This window comes from Moschus berezovskii, chromosome 15 (genome assembly GCF_049115385.1).
Source record: "Moschus berezovskii isolate FMDL1 chromosome 15, NW_MosBer_1.0, whole genome shotgun sequence".
Taxonomy (NCBI): Eukaryota; Metazoa; Chordata; class Mammalia; order Artiodactyla; family Moschidae; genus Moschus; species Moschus berezovskii.
In genome coordinates this window covers 19232157-19247479 of record NC_142474.1, presented here as the reverse complement: position 1 = coordinate 19247479, position 15323 = coordinate 19232157, and the positions used below count along the sequence as shown (strand labels likewise).

The 15323-nt window shown below is 42.7% G+C and overlaps 1 protein-coding gene across 1 annotated transcript in view; it reads right to left on the bottom strand.

Annotated features, from left to right (window-relative positions):
* Positions 1–257: 257 nt before the first annotated feature.
* EDEM2 (ER degradation enhancing alpha-mannosidase like protein 2) overlaps positions 258–15323 on the bottom strand; it is a 30823-nt gene continuing 15757 nt past the window's right edge. Inside the window, exons 7-11 of the mRNA XM_055436262.2 lie at positions 14897–15038; positions 12217–12341; positions 7256–7400; positions 3634–3755; positions 258–839 (exon numbers count right to left, since the gene is read on the bottom strand). Coding sequence (XP_055292237.2) covers positions 339–839; positions 3634–3755; positions 7256–7400; positions 12217–12341; positions 14897–15038 — 1035 coding nt within the window. The 3' untranslated portion in view covers positions 258–338. The remainder of the gene's footprint in view (positions 840–3633; positions 3756–7255; positions 7401–12216; positions 12342–14896; positions 15039–15323) is intronic.

Sequence of the window (15323 nt, the reverse complement as noted above, 5' to 3'; positions counted from 1 at the left end):
CTATACTTCAGTTAAAAAATAAAAAATGAAAATCTCTCCCCCCTCCCCCCAAAAAAGGACTAACAAATATATTTACAACACCTTCCAGAAAATGGGAACCTTGAAAGGAAGGAAGATTCAAGTATCAAGCCCTGGGGTCTTTGAAGCTGGCTAACTTTATGTTCAGCTATTTCTCCAACCATAAGAGAAAAACTAGATTTGCAATTGTTTTTAGTTGTGCACCCTATCTTTGAATGAAATCTCATGAAACAACCCAGTTTGTAAAATAGAAAACCATGATCATCAAAAGCAGATTTATTGTTACAGTTTAGTTTCAAAAACAAAATATCATCCAGTGGTTATGAGGAATCTAGGAAAACCTGTCCCAGTAATGCCAGCTTCGAGGTAAAAGGCTGACTAGGGCAGCTGAGAAGTGGGATTTTCTGCTTGGAAGGCTTCTTTTCCCTTGCTTGCTCATGGTTTTCAGGGGAGGTGAATGTTCCGGGCCCTGTTGGGGGTTCCCATGGCCCCGAGCTCATAGTTTTCTTCTGAAATCTCGACCTTTTCCGTTTGAGAGAGTAGAATTCCCTCATCAAATCTTCCACTTCCCACTGTTCTTCCTTCAGCCTCCGGCAACAGTGCAGGGCAGCAGGGTCGATGGGGTGTGCTTCAGTGTTGAAGATATAACCCCCGGCCCCCAAGACGCACTCCCCGTAGGGAGTGATCACTGCATCAAAGGTGGAGCCGTTGTTGTGGATAAAGTTGTCCGGATCAAACAGCAGGTAGAGGTATTTCACAGTCTCGGCCAGGAAGAAAGACTCCATGCGGTTGTCAAGCTTGTGGTCCCGTAGATCTTTGATCTGCCACATGGAAGAGGGAAGTAAGTCAGACTAGCATCAGAGCAGGGGAAAGGATCGGGGGACCCCGTCAGGCCTTCCTGCCACTAGGTGGCTATGGACTTTTGAGCAAATCACTTAACGTCATCTCTCACTAAGCTTATCACAGTTTTCAACTGGGGTTCCTTCTTCCATTCTTACCCTAAAGGATTTGTTGTTGTTGTTTAGTTGTTAAGTTGTATTCTACTCTTTGTGACCCCATGGACTGTAGCCTTCCAGGCTCCTCTGTCCATGGGATTTCCCAGGTAAGAATACTGGAGTAGCATTTCCTTCTCCAGGGGATCTTCCCAACACATGGATCAAACCTGTATCTCCTGCTTGGCAGGCAGATTCTTTACCACTGAACCACCTGGGAAACGCTATGCTCAAAGATATTTTTATCTGAAGTCTTACCTGTCACTCCTCTATGGAAAATCCTCTGTTAACATCCCATTTCCAGCAAACTAAAATCAAAGTCCTTATCGTGGCCTAACAGGTGTTTGCTGATCTGGCTCCTGCTCCTTGCTGACCTCATCTCTTTCCTGCTCTTTCTGTGGCTCTCGCAGGTCCAGCCACTTAGCTTTTCTATTCTGTGAACAAGCTTATGCCTGGCCCAGTTCTTTTCAGTGGTGTTCTTGAAGCCTGGAGTCATCTTCCTTCAGATATCTTCCCCCTCCCTTCACTTCCTGCAGGTCTCTGCTCAAATGCTGCCTCATCAGAACGGTCTTTCTTGGTCCCCCTACATGATACAATATCCTAGGCCCTTTATCCTATCCTTTTGTGACTCCAAACATTGATCTACTGTTTTCGTCTCTTAATGATGTAAAAATGTAGCATCATTTACTTGTTGGACATTAAGATGGTTACCAAGTTTTTTGCTCTTGTACACAACTGATTAGGAGTCTTTACAAAGAAAAATTCATACTGAGTTTATAGTTGGGGATGAGTAGGTTTACCTGCTACAAACATTTATTTTAGTTTCTAAAATAAGTATTTATTTTAGAATTAGCAATACATTTTCTTAAACAAAACTAGTTCTCAGTAGACATCTATTTTATACCCCAAAAATGTGACTAAAATATGGACTTGATGTACCAGGAATTATTATTCTTTTGTCCTATTTGCCAAAGGCCAAGGAGTCAGATGTCTATTCCATCATTTGCTTTGGCAGGGCTCCAAAAGACTTCACTTTCATGGAAATAAGTCAAGAGTTCTAAGGCCCCACTGAGCTCATCCACTTTGGCTTTTCACAAAATACAACATACTAGAAGTTAAAGCACATCGTTGCTTTATATTTCTCCTATACATACAGGTCTTCTCTTTAAAAATACGCATCTATGTTTTACTCATAGAATATAATCACATTACAACTTTTTTAAAAGGAAGAGTTTTTTTTTATTTGTTTTTAATTCCATACCCTAAAAAAACCTCTGTAGGCTTTTTGGTGACTTTCCTTCCAGACGGTTTGCTTCAACATCTGGTTTTTACATGTCTGCAACCACTGTTTATTTCTATCTTGCCTGCTTGGGTCCTCTAAGGATGTGATATGGCTCTCCTCCTTGACCCTTTGAATCCATTCTCCACAGAGGGGCCAGAGTGATCTTTCTAAAATATAGCATGTCACTGCTCTGCTGTAAATCCTACCAAGGCTTCTCGTTCCCAGCAGAATGAAATCCCAGCTCTTCCTCATGGCTAATACAAAGCCCTATGTGATCTAGCCCCTGCCTACTTCTGGGGATGTATCTTCTCCCGCTTTCCCCCTTGCTTACCCACCTCCAGCCACAATGGCCTCCTTTCTGCCTCCTAGATACACATTCACTGTTTTTTCTACTAAAATGTCAGCTCAGGGGCTTGGTCTTTCTTCATTGCTATAATCCTCAGTCTAGCACAGCACGTGGCCCATGAAAGATACTCAGTAAATATCTGTGAGACCAGTAGGGCTGTTTCATTAAGGATCCATGGGTTTGCAAATAAGGTTTATTGTTGCTTCTCAGTCGCTAAGTTGTATCCAACTCTTCTGCAACCCCATGGACTATAGCCAGTCAGGCCCCTCTGTCTATGGGATTCTCCAGGCAAGAATACTGGGTTGTCATTTCCTTCTCCAGGGGATCTTCCCAACTCAGGGATTGAACCTACATCTCCTGTTTGGCAGAGGGATTCTTTACTACTGAGCCACCAGGGAAGCCCGCAGATAAGGCTGTGTGCGTGTGTGCTTAGTTGCTCCATCATGTCCAACTCTTTGTGACCCCATGGACTGCAGGCAGCCAGACTCCTCTGTCCATGGGAATTTTTCCAGGCAAGAAGACAGGAGTGGGTTGCTATTTTCTCCTCCAGGGGATCTTCCTGACCCAGGGATTAAACCCGCATCTCCTGTGTCTTCTGCATGGCGGGCGGATTCTTTACTGCTGAGCCATCAGGCTTCCCTGCAAATAAGGCTATGGGACTGTAATTCCCTTCTAAAGTCCATTTTATAGGCCTTTTCACAAAATGTTTCACAAAACACTTCTTTGCAAAGTAGCCTATTCAGATAGCTAGAGGGTCTCTGAAGTAGGGAGAAGGCCAAGGGCATGGAGTCTAGACCCCTGGGAACGAATCTGAGCTCCACCCCTACCTGCTTTGTGACCTTTAGCCAGGCTCAGCTTCTGTTCCTCAGCGTCCCCGACTATAAAATAAAGATACTACTTACACCTTTACGAGTCCCTCCAGTGTTAATATTCCAGAGGCTCTTTAGCAGCAGGGGGAGACATTTCCCAATTCTTGGGCCCATGGAAACACTTACTGTGGCAAATCCACACTCCACCTTGCTGATTTTCTCGATGGATTCCACAGCATCTCTTCCGAGTTCTAAGAGGGTGGGATCCCCCGTGGCACGGTAGAGGTACATGGCACTCTCAATGAGTTCTGCAAAGTTCAAAGTGGACCCTTCTCATCCAGTGGCTGGGCAGGGAAGGCTGGGAGCCTGTCTGGAGCAGCGAGAGACTCCTCCCCTCCTTACTGTGTCCACAGGGTCCCAATGAGAGGGAACAGGGGGCAACTCCCTCGACTGAATCTTCAGAGCCAATCCACCCACAATCTGAGGCTTAGTGGAGACCAGCATTAAAATGGATCGTGGATTGCCATCCCAAGGGAGAGACAGGCAGCCAGGTTCTGGGATAGGGAAGCGGGCAGGGGCTGCTGCCCACCTCCCAATATCTGTTCCCTCCTTCTTCCTTAGTAACAGAATCGCTAACTTTACTCAAGCACAAGGCTCCCCTGACTAACAACTATTCCCAGCAGGCAGGTGTGGGATTAAGGTCCCTGATACCAAAGAGTACCACAAAAGGCCGGAAAATCAGAGAATAAATTAAATTTCCTGTTTTTCTTTTGACCACATGGTATGGCATCTTAGTTTCCCCACCAGGGATTGAACCCAGGCCCCCTTCAATAGAAGTGAGGAGTCTTAACCACTGGACCGCTAGGGAAGTCCCCCCAAAATAAACTTCTATTTTAATTAAGCTACTATTTTTTCTCTGCCACTTACAGCCTAACTTGATCCTAAAGCTTCATTATAAGGCCCTTTCCAAGATGGGATGGGCAAAAAGATGAAGGTTAAGATATTCAAGAATCAACTTACAATCTAGCAAAGATGCAGCTATCAGTTCACTGTGCCCAGAATAAGGCAACAGTCTTGCCTTGTTCTACACAATTGGAATCTGACATTCAGACATGAGCCTCATCATAAGATGAATATTAGCCAACTAGCCAACAGGAGTTGGACTAGATGGGAATATTTATCTGGAGAAAAGAAAACCCAGCACAATGTGTTTGTTGCTTTCAGATATCTAGAGGGCCGTTACAGAAAAGAAAGATGTGACTTCTGGGGTGGGCCTGGTGGGTAGGAGCTACAGCTCCACAGACTTTGCTACTCCTTCACCTGTCCTTACTCAGACAGGAAAGAACTCATCTCTTCTCCCTACACCAGCCTCTCCTCCTCATGTTCTACTTCCTGTTTCCTCCTGACTCCTGATCAGTACTTTTTTCTCTAGCGATTTATTACTGCAAACTCTATTTCTGGTTTTGTTTTTTTGCTGGCCTGCAGGATCTCAGTTTCCTGACCAGAGATCAAATCAGTGCCCCCTGTCATGTAAATGCAGAGTCTTAACCACTGGACCACCAGGGAAGTCCCTTGAGCATTTTCATGTGTAATTCAAGGAATTAAACACATTGGCTTTTATAGAGTTTGTTTCAAAAGGAATTATTATTCCATTTCATTTTGGCAGAGTTGAGAAGACATCAGAATTGTTTTATATTCAATTTCTTTTTTTTAAAGCTGTGCCACACAGCATGTGGGATCCTAGTTCCCTGACCTGGGATCAAACCCAAGCTTCCTGCATTGGAAGTACAGAGTCCTAACCACTGGATGGCCAGGGAAGTCCCATCTGTTTCTTATTCTGGGAGAAAATACCGCTGCTGATCTCCCCAGTGTTCTCCTACTTCTCCCTCCCTTTAACCCACAGGCCTGTAGACACTTACTAATCTAATTGCTCACATTCTAAGCATAGATGGGGGTACATTTACTGGTAGATGAACACACTGTGCGTGTTCAGAGATGGAAAAGATGGTGCCCTCATGGGAAGTCTCCCCTTATGCGTCTCGCAGCTGTCTGGCTCAGTGCACCCAGGACCGAGCATCTTATTTTCTCTTCCTCACACATAGGCCTGCGTCTGCTAGTGACTGCTTTAACTTCTTGTGTATCTGGTCAACTCTCTGGAAGAGGGTGAGAGCCCAAGGGTTAGACTTGGACTTAGGTGACGGTGAAGGCCTTCAGAGACTTTTAGGCTAGGTTCTGTACTCCAACACTGCTGGTCAGAAACATGCACCAGAGCATCAGCACTGGCCAACCTAATTATAGAAAAGGCCCTTATCTCCCATTTGCTATTGTTTGGGGTAGGAAGAGTGACTGGTCTAAGGCATTTCTGGATTCCTGGCTGTGGTGCCTTACTTTCCACTGAGCCTTCCTGCCAGCCTATCCTGCAAACAAAACCCATTGCCTCCGTAAGTAGTGAGTCTCCTGTTATTGCTGGTAACTGAACAAAGACACGAGATAACTACATGATAGGGCTATTGCAGGGGGATACCAATTAGAACAGGAGTCCCCAATCTCTGGGATCTAATGCCCAATGATCTGAGGTGGAACTGGTGTAATAATAAGAGAATAAAGTGCACAATAAATGTAATACACTTGAATCATCCCCAAACCATCCCCCCCTCCAACCTTGGTCTATGCAAAAATTGTCTTCCATGAAACTGATGCATGGTGCCAAAAAGGTTGGGGCCACTGGATTAGAAGGCCTCTCAGGTTCCCTCTATCTTTGAGAATGCACAAGCCTAGGTCTCAAATTTAGTCCCAAACTCTGTCTTCATCCTACTTATTAGTAACATGGCATCAATACAATCTGACCATTTTCTCTTAAAAAAAGGAAAAAAAGCTATGAGAATAAATGCATGAGCAATAGTAAAAACAGCAGCCTCCGAGGAGTCAAAAATGACTAATTTGCTCTTTCCAGTTGCTGTTTTATTCCCACTTCTGTTGCTTCTCCAAGATTCTTACAACAATCCCCGAGAAGATTAGCAGGTCAGAGGAGGAAGGAAGTAGGGTAAAGAAGGGCAGAATGGGCAGAAGCCGCTAGAAGGCCCATCCCACAGCTAGAAGGCATTCGGGGGGAAGAGTCAAAAACAATGGTAACAGAAGCTATTTTGGGGTGGGGGGTGACTGTGTGCTGACTCAGCTTCCTTCCTCTGCTCCCCTTTCCTTTCCCCTCTTTGTAATGTTTAACTTTCCTTCAGTGAATCAGAAGATCGGAGCTGGAAAAGAACGTAAGAGTTATCGAGTGTGTGAGCCCTTCCTTCTCTACGTCTTGAGGACTGAGCTGCAAATGAGGAGGTGGATGACAAGAGATGATTCACTCCTAAACTCCATTCCTAAAGTCCCAACATTCCACAGATGCACAGTTTATCTGACCTGATCCACTGACTTATGATTAAGATTGCCTATGCGTCCAAAATCCCAATGCCAGGAACTCAAAAGGCATCAACCTGGCTTTGTCCATCTCACTCGCTTGTCCAAGTTTGAAAGAGCATAAGATGTAATGAGGAGACCTGGGTTCCAGTCCTAGCTCCTACACCTAACAGCCTTGGGGAAGCCATTGCAACCAACCAGGCTTCCATTTCCTTTTCTGAAAATAAAAGGGATATAGAATTCCCAGCAGGAAAACCACCCAGAGTCACTGGAAGAAGCAGATGGGGGGAAAAAATGGAGCTGTGAGCATTTGTGACGAATGGAACCTCATAGAGATGTTGAGGGCTTGGGGTTCGGAGAATTGGAGGCTGTGAGCTGGCCATGGGCCAGAGATGCTGCTTACCTGGCCGAAGCGGGTAGCCCTCTCGCTTCTCCACTGTATATCCCTGAGGAATGTTGTAGAATTCTGGGAGCCCCCCAAACTGCTTCCAGACGGTGTAGTAGTTGAGGAAGGTCCTCATGGCGTTGTCAATGTCCCCAATGAGGCTCTGCAGGAGAGAACTGGTTGTCAGGAAAGCAGCCACCAGGCAGGAAACCCACATACAGAACCTCACATACACCCTCGAGGAAAAGAGGAGGCAAAGGAGCTCAAGACCTGTGATCAAACCCTGAGTTGGCTATTTACTCACTGTGCAACCTCAAATCAGACACTTCACTTCTCTGAGCCTCATGTACAACGTGCAATTATAATGTATATTTTATTTTGCTGTAAGGGACACAGGGTGTATAGAAAGTTCCTGCCCACCAGTACTTGCTCAGTCAATACTGGCTACTAATAATTAAGTAGGTAAGTCAGTCATCTGATTTGAAATTCTAATAAGAAAAAGGCTGATTATACTAAGTTTCACTCCTACCCTACACCCCAGCAAGTAATCATTTTGCATTAGTTTGTAAACATAAGCAGTGTATGAGTATATATTACTTCCCCTACATTAGATACAGCTTATTCAATATACTCTTCTGCAGATTCCTTTATTCATTTAACAATACACCTCAATTTTTCCAAGTAAGTACATCTCCCTCCTCCTGTTTATACAGTTGCATAGTATTCCACTGCTTGGAGCACAATTGAATTAGCTCCTTATTGATAGTTGACTTGCTTCCAATCTTTTCCTGTTTGCTATAATAATCAATGCTACAACAAATAACCCTGTACTTATGTCACCTCAAACATGTGAAGTGTATCTGTAAGATACATTTCCAGAATTAGGATGGCTGAGTCAGAGGATGTAGGTGCTTGTCATTTTACTAGGTGCTTCTAAGTAGCTATTCATATTAATATTAGCTCACAGGGAAGCAGCTGACCTTCCTGACATCTTCACTGGATGTCTCAGGGATAGAACAAATGACGTTTTCCAGGCTAAATTCTTGGTTCCCTCACTCTCTCTCAAATTTGCCTCTCTACTCTCCCTTTTCAGTAAATGGCACCACCTTCCACTGATTCCCCTCTGGCTAGATAGCTGGGGGTCATCCTTCTTCCCTGACCCTTACATCCATTCTACCAGCAACACCCATCAATTCCCTCTCTCTAAAACATCAAGATTTTTCTCTACTTATCTCCAGGGCCACCACTTGTTCACCAGCATCTTGCACTGGAATGACCTCAAAGGCCTCCTCACTGACTGGTTCTACAACTTGTCTTCTCTAGTCCACTCTCCCCAATGCAGCCAGAGTAACTGTCTTACTCAGAGGCTTATGCTGACCAGATTCAGCATAAGGTCAAGATGCCACCATGGCCCTCAAGGCCCTGTGCAATCTGGCCACTGCTGACTTTCCATTAACTGTTCTTTCCCTTCCTTGGACCGCGGCCATCCTGCTTTTGTCTCTGATAAACACCCAACTCCTTCCTGCCTCCAAGACCTTCACACATCATGTTTCCTCTGCCTGGAACATCACCCCCACCCCTACTTCTTCACATATCAGCTTTAGCATCACCACTTCTGAGAGTCCTTCTTATCTAACGTAAGTCCCCATCTAATAGTCTCCCTTTTAGCCTCTTATTTGTTTCCTAATTGCAACTTATTATTTTGTGAATTTGTCTAAGGTTTTCTTTGTGTTTCATTCTCTATGAACTTCGTGAAGGCACCCAAATATTTGTTGAGGATATGAACAAATTTAATGTCCTCCTTTCTTCATCTATGGAACATCACCTCAGTGGGCTATGATGATTCTGTGTAAAATGCCCAACACATAAATCATTCTTTCATAAATATTTATTACCTCTATGTACCAAACTTTCAGCTAAAAGTTAGCTATTAGTGTTATTATAACCTCACAGAGAAATAACCCCAGAAACATTTCTCAAAGCAGGAAAAGTGCCACACACAAAGCACACAAATCCTATACAAAATAGGATGTTAAAGTGTGAAATATACTCACAAAGGAATATTATTCAGCCTAAAAAAGAACGAAATTCTGATATAGGTTACAAGCATGAAACTTGACATTATGCTAAATGAAATAAGCCAGTCACATGAAAATACCATGTGATTCCACTGATATGATACCTGGAGTAGTCAACATCATAAAGATAGATAGAAGTTATAATGCTGGTTGTCAAGAGGCTTGGGAAAGACAGAATGGAGAGTTAGTGTTTAAAAGGTGTAGAGTTTTAGTTTTACAAGATGAAAAGAGTTATGGGGATGGATGGTGGTCTGCTTAACAATATGAATATAAATTCCATCGAACTGTACACTTAAAAGGATTAAGATGGTAAATTTTATGTTGTGTGAATTTTGCCACAATTTAAAAAAAGGAAAAAAAACACATTTATTTTTCTTTCATTACTAGACATTTAGATCATTTCCAGTTTTTCTTTGTCATAAACTTTGCTGCTAGAAATACCCATATATGAGTTGCATCTTTCCCTGATCAATTATTTTCTTGGAAAATATGCACAGAAATAAAATAATCATGCAGTCAATAGGTGTGATCAGTTATATGGCTGGCTGGTACAAGTAGGATTTTTAAGAGGAATGTAGTCACAAATGGTTTTAAGGAAATAGATTTCCAGATCCTCAACTTTTCTAAAATGTATCACCAACACGAAGGCAGGCTATCCATTCTGTCTCTTTCACAACTGTCCTTCTACAACTTGACAAAAGCAAGGTGCACCCACCAACAATCTCCAACCTTACTGTGGAACACTGAACACTTAACTAGGTTAAATTTAAAATATTAGTGTAATGAAAAACAAAAACAAAACATATTAGCTTAGGTGTTAAGAAAAATGAATGACTCTAACCACTGGGTAACAAATCTTTCTGCAAATCAGATGGCTTGGGAAAAATGGAGAGAGGAACTGGTCAAGTTGTCAGCAGAGACATCATTAAAAATAATTTTTGATGACAGATCATTATGTGATTTTATTTGAACAATATTGCTACTTCTTCAGGTCAAAAATGGTTGAATGCTGGCAATTTTATACAGTTCAATCTATTAACTCAATGATTTCAAAGAACTGAATGATACTGCAATTATCAAACTCCTTCCATCTCCATCTACTTTTGATGTGCTCAGGCTCCTCGGCATTTATATCTAAAAAAAGTGAAAATCAGGAATAAAATTGATGCGTAACTGCCCCGTGTTAGCACATTTGGGTTGCAAAAGAGTCGGACATGACTGAGCAACTGAAACAACAACATTCTTCATGCACAAATACATGAACTACTTAAAATTTTAAAAAGCCCCAAAAATCTCATTAAGAAATGAACCTCCAATTAAGTTGCTTTCAGGTTAATAATCATCAAAAATTGTAAGCTATAAATGTTGTTTTAATCATTTACATACTAATGATAACTAAATCCAGAAGAAAATAAATACTCAGAGCCTGTGGGCATGGGAAATTTTAAAACATTTTAAATTTCTACATATGAATAAATTTTGTCACAGAGACATCTAATAGGGTGTCCAATAAAATGCTTTCAGCATAAAATTATAATTAGGATAAAATCCTATTGAAGTAGTAGAATGGAAATATGAGTTGGAGGAGAAAAAGGAATGGTATGCCACTATTTAAATTCGTAAGATTAAAAACATGCAAGGGACACTATAATTTTTTAAAATCCTTTTAGGGGATACTCAAGTAATAAAATTTGAAGATCTTAGAAGAGCTGGACCAATATTCAATATTATCCACAAGTTCTCTCTGAGCTTCTTTCCCCATCTGTAAAATGAAAGGGCTGGCTAAAAGTATATAATGGCAAACTAGTTAAATAAATGATGCTATATCTATTCAATGGAATATATGCAACTGTTTAAAAAAGTAAAATTGATCTATATGTATCAATAAAGAATGAGCTCCAAGACAGTCAGTGAAAGTGATAAAATGCTCCTATTTATATAAAGAAAAAAAGGGGCCATAAATATACACATACCTATGTATATGGATTTCTGGAAAGAGGTACAGAAAACTGGCAATAAGGGCTGGCTTGGGGAGAGAATCTGGGGGTGGGGGCTTGAGACTTATTTATCACTGTATTCCTCTTTTTGGGGGCATTTCTTTTTATGCTGAAAAAATTTACTGCCATCTATGTGTCCGACTCTTTGCAACCCCATGGACTGTAGCTTGCCAGGCTCCTCTGTCCATGGAATTCTCCAGGCAAGAATAATGGGGTGGGTAGCCATTCCCTTCTCCAGGGGATCTTCCCAACCCAGGGATCAAACCCAGGTCTCCTGCATTTCAGGCAGATTCTTTACCATCTGAGCCATCAGGGAAGCCCCTACATTTTATATTGTTTTTTTTAACTTCTTAAGGTTAAAAAAAAAGGTTTATAAAAATATTTTACATATAAAGTATTTAAAATTATTTACAGCTTATAAAAATATTTTAAATATTTGAGGACACCCTGAGGGTGGATTAGATGGGCTCTAAGATCCCTTCCCACTGCAATGCTGTCAGACCACGTAATGGGAAAACACAATGATGCCAGCAGAGTGGCCCCAGATGCATTAACGCCCTGCTTAGGCCAGCTGTCAAGAATGAGGATATGTGACAGAAATGTCCAGTGGAGAAATGGTCATTGCCAATGGCTATGACTGCCCAACCCAGAAAAGACACTGTGTACTTTAAATGGTACAGCATTCCACAGCAAACTAGAAGTTCAGTTCCTGACACCTGAAAACTCCCCCTGAAAGACACAGTCGGGCAGAACTTTTAAATCTGTCTGACTCACTGTAAGCCTCTCTTCCCTCCCCAACCCACCCCTCCAATAAAACGTACTCAAGCGCTTTTGATTACACATCAGAATGAGCTTGCTTTGACCGTTCCATAGAAAAAGGACCACCCTCTCTGATTGCTCCTACCTGAAGACCAGGCCAGTAGGCCTCCAGAGACTGGAAGACTGGCATGGACACAGTCCCCTTGTACATCTGCACCCATAGGTACCAGTCATCGAAGCGGGTGTAATTCCGAATGGCTTTGTTATATTCTGCAGAAGAAGTAAGACAATGGACATGTCAATGATGAGGGGCACAGAAGGCAGGCTTTGGCAACTGAGGGATGGATTTAAACATTTGAAAGACCCTCGGGTGACCCAGCCTCAAAGCAGTCAAGGATGCAAGGAGACAGATGAAGGAGCGTGGATTCTGGAGTCAAACTTCCAGGTTCAAATTTCAGCTCCAGCTCTGCTACTTGCTAGCTGTGACCCTGGGGCAAGTTTTTCCCCTCTTAAGCTTCAGTTTTTGGTTTTTAATTTAATTAAAAATATTTTTATTGGAGTACAGTTGATTTACAATGTTGTGTTAGTTTCAGGTATACCATAAAGTCAACAGTTATGCTGTTGTTGTTCAGTTGCTAAGCTGTGTCTGACTCTTTGTGATTCCATGAACTGCAGCATGCCAGGCCCCCACGACCTTCACTATCTTCCAGAGTTTGCTCAAATTCATGGCCATGCTATCTAACCATCTCATCTTCTGCCGCCCTCTTCTCCTTTTGCCTGCAATCTTTCCCAGCATCAAGGTTTTTTCCAGTGAGTTGGCTCTTAGCATCAGGTGACCAAAGTATTGGAGCTTCAGCTTCAATCCTTCCAATAAATATTCAGGTTTGATTTCCTTTAGGATTGACTGATTTGATCTTCTTGAGGTCCAAAGGACTCCCAAGAGTCTTCTCCAGCACCACAATTCAAAGGCACTGATTCTTCGGTACTCAGCCTTCTTTACAGTCCAACTCTCACATCTGTGTATGACTACTGGAAAAACTATAGCTTTGACTATATGGACCTTCGTCAGCAAAGTGATATCTTTGTTTTTTAATACCTGTCTAGGTTTATCATAGCTTTCCTTCCAAGGGGCAAGTGTCTTTTCATTTCATGGTTGCAGACACCGTCCATAGTGATTTTGGAGCCCAAGAAAATAAAATCTGCCATATATACATATATCCACTCTTTTTCAGATTTAAGCCTCAGTCTTATTATCTGTAAAGTGATGAAAGTAATGTTATACATCTCATGGGATTATGCAGTCATTTGTTCACTCAACAGTATTTACTAAGCACCTCTAGGTTCCTGGGTCGGGAAGATCCCCTGGAGAAGGAAATGGCAACCCACTCCAGTATTCTTGCCTGGAAAATCTCATGGACAGAGGAGCCTGGCGGGCTACAGTCCATAGGGTCACAAGAGTCAGACACAACTTAGGGACTAAACCACCTAGGTTCCAGATATCTAAGGAGTGGCAAACAAATCAAAGTTCAACCCTGAGGGAGCTTACATTCCAGTGGCATCCTGGAACTTATAACTCCCCCTAGAGTGTAAATCCATGAGAGTTTGGACTTTGTTTTGTTGATTGCAGGATCCCCAACACGAAGATAGTACATAATTAATATGCACAATAAACATTATCTGGGGACTTCCCTGGTGGTCCGGTGGTTAAGAATCTGCCTTGCAATGCAGGAGACAGACGTTTGATCACTGGTCAGGGAACTAAGATCCCACATGCCACAGAGCAACTAGGCCTGCACAACCACAAATAGACAGTCCATGCATCTCAATGAAAGACCTTCATGATGCAACAAAGATCCTGCAGGCTGAAACTAAGACCCAATGCGGTCAAATAAATAAATAAATATTTTTTTAAAAAGCAGATATTTAAAATAAAAACAAAACATTATCTGAATGATTGAAGTACCCAAAACACATCCAAATAAATAAGACAATCTCAGTGTTGTAAGGATTAAAAGAAATAGTCCATGTTCAGTGCTAGGCACTGCAGTTTACACATCAATGGTACCCAAGAAATATTTGCTGAATAAATGAATGGTAGCCATAATTATTACTCTGCTGCTGCTGCTGCTAAGTCACTTCAGTCGTGTCCGACGCTGTGTGACCCCACAGACGGGAGCCCACCAGGCTCCCCCATTCCTGGGATTCTCCAGGCAAGAACACTGGAGTGGGTTGCCATTTCCCCAGTATCATTATTAGTAGTGTCTAAGGGACTGGAGGGTAAAATGTTTCTATTCAACAGACATTCATCTGCTAGCTACTTCCTGCAAAGCACTGTGGGAAGTACAAAGATGAATAAGGCCTGGAGGTTGCACTCAGTTGGTAGACCTGTAACTTGTGATGACAGCTGACAGCAAAAAAAGATGCTGAAGGTCCTAAATTCTGAGGAAGCATCAAGCTATTTCCTGGGCAAAATGACATTTAAGCTGAGCCGTAAAGGGTAAACAGAATTTGAACACATAATGGCAGGAAAAAAAGGCATTCAAGGCAAAGGAAACACAGTGTGTGCAATGGCCAGGAAATAAGAAAAAATCCAGGGCCGCCTACAGGCAGGCAGCATGGTTCAGTTGGGCTCTTGCAGGACAGCATGAAGAGGTGTTAGGGGCCTCAAATGGGCAGTGTAAGTCCATGGTAGTTTTGAATGCAGACTCCAGTACTCAGAACTAATTGTGTAGGCAGGCACTTGGGAGCAATTGAAAGTTTATAAATAAATGATATTTCAACAGGGGAAACCAAGAGGAAAAGCCCCTCTTCCCTACCCTCTTTACCTAGGAACATGGCCATGAGCTTTTTATCCTGAAGCAGGATGGCTCCTTTCACCAGGTACTCAAAGTAGGAATCCACGCCAGCACCGATGCCCGCGTCCTGGGCCACCCATTTGCCAGTAAGCACATCGATGTGGTTGCCAACCTAGAAGAAAGACACATGGCCTCAAATGAGGGCCCAAGACGAGCAAGGAGATGCACCCCCCTGGCTGCCTGGTGAGATGCAAGGTAGGTACCCCAGCACTTCTTGGGAGACATGGAGGTTCTTGGGGTACAGGGTTGGGGAACAAGGCTGGATCACAGCCAGCTCTCCTGCATATCTGTACAATGGAGACACATCTCATGTACATTTGGGAAGACTTAATTATACAAAACTGGTCAAAAACTGAAAAAAGAACGAGATGGAGTGTTCATGCCAAGAACGTGTTCA